The sequence below is a fragment of the Macrotis lagotis genome, chromosome 8, assembly GCF_037893015.1.
Source record: "Macrotis lagotis isolate mMagLag1 chromosome 8, bilby.v1.9.chrom.fasta, whole genome shotgun sequence".
Taxonomy (NCBI): domain Eukaryota; kingdom Metazoa; phylum Chordata; class Mammalia; order Peramelemorphia; family Peramelidae; genus Macrotis; species Macrotis lagotis.
Genome location: NC_133665.1, coordinates 54,476,048 through 54,488,124, shown reverse-complemented (window position 1 = coordinate 54,488,124; position 12,077 = coordinate 54,476,048). Strand labels below are relative to the sequence as shown.

Below are 12,077 nucleotides of genomic sequence, written 5' to 3'. Positions count from 1 at the left end.
TATTAAATTATAATCAATTGCTGGAAATCCTGTTGGTTTTGTTGTTCAGTTGTTTTTCAGTTTATTCAACTTTTCATGATTCCATTTGGTGTTTTCTTGGCAAAGATACTGGAGTGGCTTGCCATTTCCTTCTCTAGCTCATTTTACAGAATAGAAGATTGAGGCAAAGTGGGTGAAGTGACTTTCCCAGAGTCACACAGCTGGTTAGTGTCTGAGACTGGATTTGAATGCAGGTCTTTCTCTTTCCAGTCCTATCACTCTATTCAGTGTGCCACCTAGTTGCCCCATTGGCAGCCATGTCTAAATAAATAATTGCATTCAAGGGCAGATGAGGCTTTTGACTTTTTTAAAAATTATCTTCTTAGAAGACCTGCAAAGAGAATGTATCTCTACCCCACACCACATTCAAGTATCTAACAAATCTGCGTCCTACCTCAAGAGAAATAGAAAAATGGCCATATGATGAGTGTTGTTTTTACCTTACTACAACCTAGATCTCCAGAACTCTAACTGTACTTTCATAATATTTGAAAGAATAAATAGTAATAATTAGTCATTACCTAAAGCTTCATTTTCAAAGGGGAAACCATGGAGAATTGAAACAGCTTGATTTGGCCTATAAGGAATTGAACTCTACTTATGAGTCTTATTAACTTACTTCCCTAGAACTGATTCTTGAATCAGGAAAGAAGATGCCTAGGCAAAAAGCCCAATCATCTTAGAATTCTAGAATGAACTCTGGAGGTCACCTACTCTATAGTAATAGAGGGACAACCTAAGAAAGGAATCTAGAATAGAACCATTTGCCCAAATATCTGTAAACAAATGCACACTGTAACAAGTAAGAATAAATTAGATATCTTAATGTAAGGAAGCAAAGTCTCCTCATAGGTATTACTGAGACTTGATGGATTTTGGCTCTTGAGGGACATATTCAAAAGAACTAGGGGAGGCAAAAGACCAGGTATGGGAGGAGGTGACAAAGTACCACAATTTATTAAGAAAACCTGCTCAAATAAAAAAATCTAGGAAACACAGTACAGAATCTCTTGGCAAAGATTAACAGAGGCAGCTGAAGGAACAATCTTGTCACTGGGGCATACTGCAGACTATCCAGACAGAAAAAAATCAGAAGCAGTTTATAAGTCTATCACAGAGACACAATTGGTATTTGGGAAAGCAGGACTGGGCTTTCAATTATCTGGGTATCTCGTGCATTCACCCTATCACTTGTGCCCATATAAGAATAGCTAATAATTTCTTGATTTTCTACAGTGATAATTACCTCTTTAAAATAAATACAAGAACCAAAAGAGGAAATTCTTGTTGGGATCTGATTTTAATCGGTAAAGATGATCTGGCTTCTGAGGTAGAAAAAAGTGGGAAAGAACTTTGGAGGGAAGTGACCATTCCTTCTTAGAATCTATGATGGAGAAGTAGAAGAAAAATATATAGTTAAACATGTACCCCATATTTAAAGGGAATTGATTTTGAGGATTCTAGAGGTAAGAGTTGTGAGTATCTTTTGAAGTAAAGTTCCATCAGCCCCAAAGCAATAGGAAATATCCAAAAGTGAAATTCGAAACATAAAAAGAAAAACAATTATTGTGAGGATAAAAGGGAGAGCTTAGTCTAAAAATACCACTGAGAATGCTTAGAAAACTCACCAGTCAACTTAGATTTTTAAAAAAAAAGACATGTCCAACTATTACATTGTTGGCAGAGCTATGAACTCATCCAACCTTTCTGGAGAGAAATTTGGAACTAGGCCCAAAGGACAACAAAAATGTGTATTCCCTTGATCCAGAAATACCACTACTGGGTCTATACACTGAAGAGATGATGAAAAAAGGGTAAAACATCACTTGTACAAAAAATATTCATAGCAGCCCTGTTTGTGGTGGCAAAGAATTGAAAATCAAGTAAATGTCCTTCAATTGGGGAATGGCTTAGCAAACTGTGATATATATATATATATATATATATGTGTGTGTGTGTGTGTGTGTGTGTGTGTGTGTGTGTGTGTCATAGGACACTATTGTTCTATTAGAAACCAGGAGGGATGGGAATTCAGGGAATCTTGGAGAGATTTGCATGAACTGATGCTGAGTGAGATGAGCAGAACCAGAAAAACACTGTACACCCTAACAGCAACATGGGGGTGATGATCAACCTTAATGGGCTTGCTCATTCCATCAGCAGTGCAACAATCAGGCACAGTTTGGGGCTGTCTGCAATGGGGAATCCATCTGTATCCAGAGAAAGAACTGTGGAGTTTGAACAAAGACCAAGGACTATTACCTTTAATTTAGGGGGAAAAAAACCTGATATCTTATTATCTGATTTTGCTATCTCTTATACTTTATGTTTCTTCCTTAAGGATATGATTTATCTCTCATCACACTCAATTTGTATCAATGTATACCATGGGAACAATGTAAAGACTGGCAAATTGCCTTCTGTGGGGAGTGGGGGGAGGGAAGCAAGATTAGGGGAAAAATTGTAAAACTCAAAATAAATAAAATCTTTAAATAAAAAAAGACATGTACAGAACATAGAAGCAAGGGTAGATAACAGAGGATGACTATAAAAGCATGGCCTGGCCCCAAGGGCTAATGGTCAGAATGAGCTAAGGCTGACAAGGAAAATTAAGACAACAAAATGGTGTTGAGTTCCACCTGCCCAGATAAATTAGATAAAATATTTGAAGAGAATAAAAGATCATATCATTTAGAATGCATGAGAAAATAGTTAACAATAGGCAAAAGTTATTATTTTGCTTATGTTTTCTCTGAAAAGGAGAATGATTTTTGGACAAGAAAGGACAGAACAAGACTCTCCAATAAAAGCTGATTATCAAAATGTATAAAGAAAAGAGCACCCAGCTATCCTTTGTTAAAGAGATTTATGTGACTCAACTGACTATATTAGCATATGAAAGAAAATCAATCATCTCTAAAAATATAGAGATCAGCAAAGGTACTGAAGGATTGGATAAAAACAAATGGTATCCAGATCTCCCCCCAAATAGAAGAAAATTGAATCTGAAAACTATAAGATCAATGAGTTTGTTTTTGATTCACGGTATAATTCCAGTATACTTTATACTGGCAGTGAGTGATGAACATCTTCAAAAGGAAGCAGTGATCACAAAAGTCAGAATATCATCATCAAAAACAAGCCATGCCAGGTTAATTTTATTTTGTTGATTGTTTTGTACAAGAGTTATTAGACTGATAAATCAAGGAATGGATATAGATCTAGTTTACCTAGATTTCAGTAAAGGATGTAACATTCTCTCATGAGGAAAAAATGGAGAAGTGTGCAGTCCTAAGTGACACTACAATTAGATGCTTGGAAGTTGGTTAGTCAGACTCAAGGCAAGTAGAGGAGAGAAAAGAGAATTTCATTTGTAATTACAGGATGAATTTAAATTCTGCCACTGTGTTCTGAATTCCATTCAGTTATTTTTATTTTATTTTTTTAGACTTTTGCAAGGCAAACGGAGTTAAGTGGCTTGCCCAAGGCCACACAGCTAGGTGATTATTAAGTGTCTGAGACCGGATTTGAACCTAGGTACTCCTGACTCCAGGACTGGTGCTTTATCCACTATGCCACCTAGCCACCGCATTCAGTTATTTTAAATGTCTGCATAGAAGTATCTAATTTTGTCACTAAAGCCCTGTCTTCAAATAGGGCTCTAGTGGTTCTCTTCTCATACCTATCTATTGTCATCTCTTCCAGTCTCTACTTTGTACTCTATGCTCCAAGCAACTGGAATGCTTACCTTTTCCCAGATCGCCTGCCCCAATCTCTGTGCGTTTAAGTTCAAGGCCTAGCTGAAACTCTACCTGATCCATAAAACATTCCAAGAGCCCACTAGGCAAAAGTGATTTTTCTTTCCTCACACTTCAGATAATACATTCTACTTCTCAAATTCTTATCCTATTTTAGTCTGTACTATAATAGTATAATTATTTTTATTCTATTATATATTTTTGTTTGATATTCTCCTTGTAGGCAGAGGACCATATCTAATTCACCTTTGTAGCTTCTCCAGCACTGAATATATACCATTACAAACAGTAGGCAGTTACTAAATGTAGAATGAATTCCTGAAATGCAAATAACCTGCATGTATTGAACATATGTGTTTGCTATATGGCAGCCTGAGAAGATGGATGAGGACCTGCTTAGAGTTATCTTTCTAACCTACTCTGTACACTTCCAATTAGGTGCAATGATTTTGTTTTCACTTTCTGTTTTCCTTGGCACAGCCCTCCTTTCTCCTGCCCTAACAACCCCTTATGACTTCTGCTCCCACCCCCAACTGCTGCTGAGCTATGGCTTTGTGAGACCCATTTCTCAGCCAGAATGGTGCCATGCTTGGATGCCTTCAGACAGCTGTTAATGGGGCCCCATGAGTCAGCTATTAATGGGTGTTCTTTAAGCACTGTGTCTGGGATTTTTTCAGCTGACTGGAGGCCAGACATTAGAACAGACAGCCAGTCAGTAAGTCAGAAAGAGAGAAAGAGAGAGAGAGAGAGAGAGAGAGAGAGAGAGAGAGAGAGAGAGACCTTTCTTATACCACTGTAGAACTAAACTTGCATTCCATTGCTTCAAAGACAGAAGAAATAAGAAATTAAGGGGAACTTCAAGCCTTCCATTCTGCTAATGGAACGACTGGTCTGCTCTGCTTATCTCAATTATGATTGGTCAATTAACAAGTATTTCTTGAGTGCCTATTAAACCAGTTACTAAAATCTGCTAGATACACCATTTTTTTCATATCATTGTGTCACTTGCAAGAGTCCTGATGCTGAATGACTCTCCAGCACCAAGATGATATGGTTGCCATAGTAACTCCCTCAAATCCACCAGTAACCCAACATGATAAATTTTCTAAGTTCACAGTCAAGAAGGCAATGTGAAAGGCACAGCAAGAAATTATCATTTCTTTCATCGTAACCCTAAGTGAGTATTGTTTATCACTAAAGATGAGAAAATAATTTCAAACAGATTGGGTCACTTGCCCATGTTCACAAATCTTATAAGTACCAGAGTTAGGATTTGAACCCAGGTCTCTGAGTTCTCATTTCAGAATTCTTTAAATTTACATTATGCTGCCTTTTGATAAATACAGCATCATAATTTGTAACTATAAAGGACTAGAAACAACTTTAATGTCAAAAAGTTGTCAAATATCTGAATAAAGAAACTTTCATGGCCTCTTGTAGAGGCTAAAGCTTTGTTATTTTTCCCAAGGAGGCAGAGCAGCAACTAGACCCTGGAAAATTCTGTCCATTCATGGCATCATGGAGCATTAATAGGCTTGCACCATGACTGCTATCTCACACTGGATATAACACTAGCCTAAGAGAAGATTCTAGACCTGACTATATCAATAATACACTAGAACCTTGGCAAGTTGTCAAAATTCTGAAAACTTTACTTTCCCCACAGACAAAATGGACAATACTAATTCTTCCCTTTGATGACTCCCAAGTCTAAAGAGACCTGAGGTCATAATTTAGGGGGTAGTACTTAGAGTTACCTTTTAAATAAGACTACAATAGTATCATTGCTATAAAGGAATGATAGACCAGCAGACCAGAGAAACCAGAGAGATAATCTGTGAAATCTTGAATTTGGAATCAAGAAACTGTTCTCAAATCTTAGCTTTTCCATTTAACTCATGTGTGACCTAAAGCAAGTCATTCCCTCTCCCTGAATCTCAGTTTCCTCCTCTGTAAAATGAGGGGTAATAATCCTTATAGTGCCTCTTTAAAGAGCTGACATGAGGAAAGTGCTTTCTAGATTATAACAGGCTACCGAAATGTGGAGGAAGTCAAGTCTCTTGAAAAGTGGGTCCTCTGTTCTCTGGCAGGAGAAGGGCAGGGAGCCCAAGAGGACACCATTTGGGCCGGGGGGAGAGCGGATGAGAGCTGGAAGGAGCTACTGCCCCAGCAGCCCATGCCCCATCCTGTCCTATGGCTCCTGATTCCTGGACACACCCTGAGCAAGGGTATTCTCATAGCTTCCAACTCGGATGGATAAGAACAAGACATCTCCCTCAAGGGCATCAAGAACCCTGGTTTTATCCTCTGCAAATCTGGGCATTCCCAGAACCCATTCTCAAAGTGGCTTTTCTCCCTTCAGAGTTTCCTTCTTGGCATCATGACTCACGTGGGCTGGGATCATCAAGTCTTCCCCCACACTGTGTCCAATGGAGCCAGTTACAATTCTCTTTCTGTCTGTCTGTCTGTCTATCTGTCTCTCTCTCTCTCTGTCTGTCTGTCTCTCTCTCTCTCTGTATCTCTCTCTGTCTCTGTCTCTCTCTCTCTGTTTCTCTCTCTCTGCCTCTTTCTTTCTCTCTCTCTCTCTCTCTCTCTCTCTCTCTCTCTCTCTGTGTGTGTATGTGTGTGTATGTATAATAATGTGAGCAGTGGTGATTATTATTATTGGTCCAAAGCCCCAGCACCATTGGACTTACTGTAGAAACAAGATGACATAATAGAGGAAGTTTGCCTTGGAGTGTAGACTGAGCTGAATTCCAGACCAATTTCATTAGTTCAAAGAGAAGGAAACAGGAAAGAAATACTAGACAGAGTACCAGGCCCCCTCCTCAAGCACACATAGGTATGAATTCAAATCCTGGCCCCACATTTAAATATCTATATTATAAAAGAATAATATGAATCTCAATGACCTATATTTGCTTTGGTGGAGGGCAGAAAAATAACCAAGGATGCCATTCTAAAAGATAGTGAACTGGGGAGGCCCGATCAAGCAAGAGATCAAGACCCTTAGCTTTGCCAAAAACCTCTCTCAAAAACTAAAGGAAGCTTACATCCCTGGAAAAAGTCAAAAGGACTCAAGTCTCTCAACAGTAGCAAAATGAATCAGTGAAGGGTTTAATGACCTCTCCCACGCAGCCAGCCCTAACTCTCTGCTCTGTTTCTCCACAGCATCACCAAGGAGAGGACGGAGGTCATCCTCCAAGGCACTTCCAGCCTTGAAGCCAACGACTCCACTGCCGTGTGGGAGGAATATGAGTTCAAATGTAAGCCAGGGGACCTGAAGAGGAGACCGTGCCTGATTTCACCATACCACTATCGGCTAGACTGGCTCATGTGGTTTGCTGCTTTCCAGGTAAGGCATCTCAGGAAAAATTGGGCTTATCCTGACGACAAATCCAATGACACAGTTTTTCCTCTCCATAATGAATGAATAAAAAGGCATTTCTTAATCACCAACTATGTGGGAAACTCAGGATACAAATACAAATGCAAGATGCCCTATCCTCAGGTACTAGAACTGAGAAAAACAGAGCTTACCCAGAATCCTTAGATGAGGGAAACTACCAGGAGGGTAGTAGAGCCATAGGAAAGTTCTAGTAGCAATGATAGGAGTGGTTTGGTTATAGATCCAGAGCTAGGAAAAGGGCAGGGAGGATGAGGGGAGGAGTAGAAGCACATGGTCACAGACCAGTGGGGCAGGAATCAAACACTGGGCCCTATGGTTCAAAGTCCCTAGCTTACAGCCCACAAGTCAATTTGCCTTGGCCTGCTTCAGTCTTCTCAGCTATAAGTCATTGTAATAAAAACGCATTTCCTGAGTGTGTTGTGAGGATCAAATGAGATAATATTTATTTAAAATTTTAAAAAAATTAGCTCAGTCAATGCCCAGCACCTAGAAAGAAATACTTATTACCTTGTTCCCTTCCATTTCCCAAGAAAGTGGAAGACCATGGGACATACTATCAAGACAATATAGACTTAAAGGGAATTCTTCCAGATAGAATTAAAACACCTTACCAGTCCTAGGACAAGGTGTCTGGTGATTCAGTGCTTGGGAAGGTGGAAGGTCAACCAAGGTAGGTGGCAAGGTAGGGTGGAATAGAAGAGAAGCCTTAGGCAGGAGGCACTTGACCCCACCAAATTCTCTCCCTTTATCCAGACCTGCCATCACCTTAAACTTGGGAGGGAGCATGGAATAGTGGAACTGGATTTTTAGTCAGAGGATCTGAATTCAAATCCCCTATCTGCTACCCATTACCTGTGTGACCATGGGAAAGAAACAATTTCTTTTGGTTTCTGTTTCCTCACTAGTAAAATGATAAGTTTGGACTACACAATCTCTAAGGGCTTTGAAATTCTTTGGTTATGTGATCTTCTATTGCAAAGATAATATAATAACAAAGATAATAATAGCTCACATTTCTATTATAGCAGAATATGTGATAGACGACATTTTCTCTAAATTCTGACTTCTTTACTTTATCCCTTGTTGAAGTGCTTTAATGTACTTCATAACACTTTATGCCTCACATATTTATATATAAGAGGTTCAGTTATGGTTTGAAAATTTGTCATGGAAAATGATGTCTAGGTGGTCTAATTTTATAAGCTAGGAATAGGTTTAGGTTAGATTAGCCCTTCCATATTTTCTGTTATATGTGCCCAGGGACTGCTGTGTTGCAGTGTCACTGTTTTTATTCCTTTTTGATTTCTGTACTTTTATGTTGTAATAGAATTAACTTAAGTAACCTAAGATAGTTTTTAAGCAATAAATAATTGATATTGATGTCTGCCCATTATTTATCTGTTTGTACTCTTACCTAATATACCATCTTTTCTGGCCATGTGAAGAGGCTAAAAAGTAATAACAATAGCCTATACTCACATATTTTAAAATTTACAAAAGCTTTCCTCATAAAAATCCTGAGGTAGTATAAAAATGATAATTCTCCATTTCACAAATTTGAAAACTAAGTTCAGAGCAGTTAAGTGACTTGGAATGGTAGGAAGCACAATGTGAGCATAATCTAAGGCTTGTGGATAACCTGAGTTTAGGAGTTCTGAGTTATACTGGGACCAAAACCAATTAGGCATCTATACAAAGTCTCCCACCAATTTGGTGAGCCTTTATGAACTGGGGGGATGGGGCTGGTTCCAAGAAGGTCACCAAGAGCTTAGAGATGGATAAACCAACCAAAGTTCCTTGCAGTCAGCCGTGAGATAGGGCCTCTGAATGGCCACTGAACTGCCAGCCTGGGTGAGAGGAAAAATGGAAGTAGAGTTGTTAAGTGACTTGTCCATGGTTACATTGTTAGTAAATCCAAAGCTAGGTTTGAAACAACATCTTCTGATTTAATTTAGTGCTTTTTGCTCCACTGTAATAAGTATAACTGCAGACTAAAAAATGTAATTGCATTTGACCCACATCATGAAATTCAAAGAAACCCTATATGTGCACTTGCTTTGTCTGATGCAATTGACTGGTTTCATGGTATTTGTAGGCAGAAAAACTTTTCTGTCTTGAAGTAAACTTAATATAATAATGAACATTAACATACTTCGCCCCTGACTGAAAATGGAGCTCAAACAAATGCTATAATAAGATCCCCCATCGACCCTGAATCTAAAGATAAATCATAAACTTGTGGGATACTGTAAGCATTGTTCTCAAACTTATTAAATGTTTGCTAAATGAACATTTCACTTCAGCTTATTGAAAGTGAAAAGAAGTCACAAGATCTGGATTTGATTCCTGTCTTTACCATTGTAACCTTGGGCAAGTCACTTAAGCTCTGAAAGTATCCATTGCCTTACCTATAATATAAGAATAATGATATTTGTATTTTCTATTAATTACAGTGATTGTAAAAAGTAGAATAGATGATGTGTGAAAATTCTTTGTAAGTCTCAAAGTCTGATAGAAATATAATATATAATCATTATTATTTGAAACTCAGAGTTTTAAATTTCATAGTTGGAATCAAAAGACAAATGAAGAGATTGTGGACCATCTATCTTTATCTTGATACTATAATTTAGAGAATTTTTTTATTTTTAAACTTTTTTATTGATGCTGTATTTTATTTTTCCAATATGTTATGAAAGTTTTTCAGCATTCATCCACTTGCATATTTATAAGTTACACATTTTTCTATCACCTCCCCTCAGTGGAGAACAGTCTAGTAAAAATTGTACATGTTCATTTGTGTTTAACATGTTTACATAAGCTAGGAAAGAAAAACGTAAGAGAAGATTTTTAAAAAGTATCCATTCAGATTCTGTAAGTTGGATTTTTTTTTATTTTGTTTTCTTTTCCTCTGAATGTGAATAGCATTGTCTATAACAGGGCTCCCAGGGCTGTCCTAGATCTCTGAACTGCTGGCAGAAGCTGCATCCATCATAGCTGATCAACTCACAATGTTGCTGTTAACATGTACAGTGTTCTCTTGGTTCTGCTCCCTTCCCTCAGTATCAGTTCTTGTAATTCTTTCCATGTTTCTCTAAAGTCCGACCCCACTCATGGTTTCTTGTAGAACAATAGTACTCCTTAACATTCATATCCCATACCTTGCTCAGCTATTCCCCAATTGATGGACATCCCCTCAATTTCCAATTCTTTGCCACTACAAAAAGACCTGTTATAAATATTTTTGAACATCCAAGGCTTTTCCCATTTTTCATGATTCCTTTTGGATAAAGCCTAGTATTGCTAGGTCAAACAATAGTATCAGTTTTTTGCTCTTTGAGCATAGTTCCATATTGCTCTCCAGAATGATTGGATTAGTTCACAAATCCACCAACAGTGCATCAGTGTCCCAATCTTCTCACCCTTTACAAACTTGATCATTTTCCCTTTTAGTCATCTTAGCCACTACCTGATAGGTGTGAAGTGGTACCTCATAGTTGTTTTAATTTGCATTTCTCATTTTTTCATATGATTATATATACATAGCTTTAATTTCTTCATTTGAAAACTGCCTGTTCATATACTTGATTATTTTGCAATAGAGAAATGACTTGTAACCTTATAAATTTGATTCAATTCTCTATATATTTTAGAAATAAGACCTTTATCAGAACTTCTAGCTGGTTTCATGGTATTTGTATTCAGAAAAACTTTTCTGTCTTGAAGTAAACTTAATATAATAGTGAACATTAACACACTTTGCCCCTGACTGAAAATGGAGCTCAAACAAATGCTATAATAATAATAATAATAATAATAATAATAATAATAATAATAATAATTGTGAAAATTGTTTCCCAGCTTTATGTTTTCCTTCCAGTCTTGACTGTATTAGTTTTATTAGTGCAAAAACTTTGCAATTTAATATAGTCAAAACTATCTGTTTTGCAATTTATAATGTATCCTATTTTCTTGTTGATTTTAAATTCTCCCCTTTCCATAGAACTGACAGAGTATTTCTTGATCTGTTCATTGGTCTATGGTATTATTGCCCATTATGTTTAAATCCTGTACCCATTTTGACCTTAATTTGGTATAGGGTGTGAGATGTGAGTCAATACCTATTTTTTGTCATACTATTTAGAGGATTTTTTTTTAAGTTTTTGCAAGGCAAATGGGGTTAAGTGGCTTGCCCAAGGCCACACAGCTAGGTAATTATTAAGTGTCTGAGACCGGATTTGAACCCAGGTACTCCTGACTCCAAGGCCGGTGCATTATCCACTACGCCACCTAGCCGCCCCCTTAGAGGATTTTTTTTAGAGGATATGTTATATCACTATCTATGTGATTAATCCCTATGAGGGTGTCACTTTTTTATCTTTTTTACATTGTCTTGCACTTTATAAGTAAATGTCAATTCAATTCAAATTTGATAAATATTTTTTCATTTAATTTGCTAGACAGGCAGTTCTTTAGCCCTTACTAAAGGATAATGTCTTAAAACTTGCTTCAACTATCTTCATCCAGATTTGAATGAGGATGTATAAGCCAAACAAAGTGTATTCTAAGTAATTCTCTGTATTTAGTCTTTTTTTTCAATTTTTTGTCCAAGTTTACTATATGTATTATTCCAAATTCTGCCCTTTCCCCACCCTTTCCCCATTTAGAAAGCAAGAAATACAAAACTCATTACAAATTTGAAGTCATGAAAAACAAATTTCCACATGTTCATGCTCTTTTTTACCACAAAAATTATTCTTTGACAGGAACCATGGAACTATGGGTCAAAATGAGTTACAGCCCCAGACTTAGGTGGGTTGGTATCATATCTGCAAAATTGTGATTTTATTGTGACTTAATAACAGCACCTT

At 37.3% G+C, this 12,077-nt stretch overlaps 1 protein-coding gene across 3 annotated transcripts in view; it reads left to right on the top strand.

The window, feature by feature from the left end:
* Window positions 1–12,077, top strand: part of LOC141495598 (lipase maturation factor 1-like) — a 702,841-nt gene that overhangs the window by 638,341 nt on the left and 52,423 nt on the right. For all 3 annotated transcript variants that reach the window (XM_074197124.1, XM_074197126.1, XM_074197125.1), the window contains exon 7: window positions 6,969–7,152. In XM_074197124.1, coding sequence (XP_074053225.1) covers window positions 6,969–7,152 — 184 coding nt within the window. The remainder of the gene's footprint in view (window positions 1–6,968; window positions 7,153–12,077) is intronic.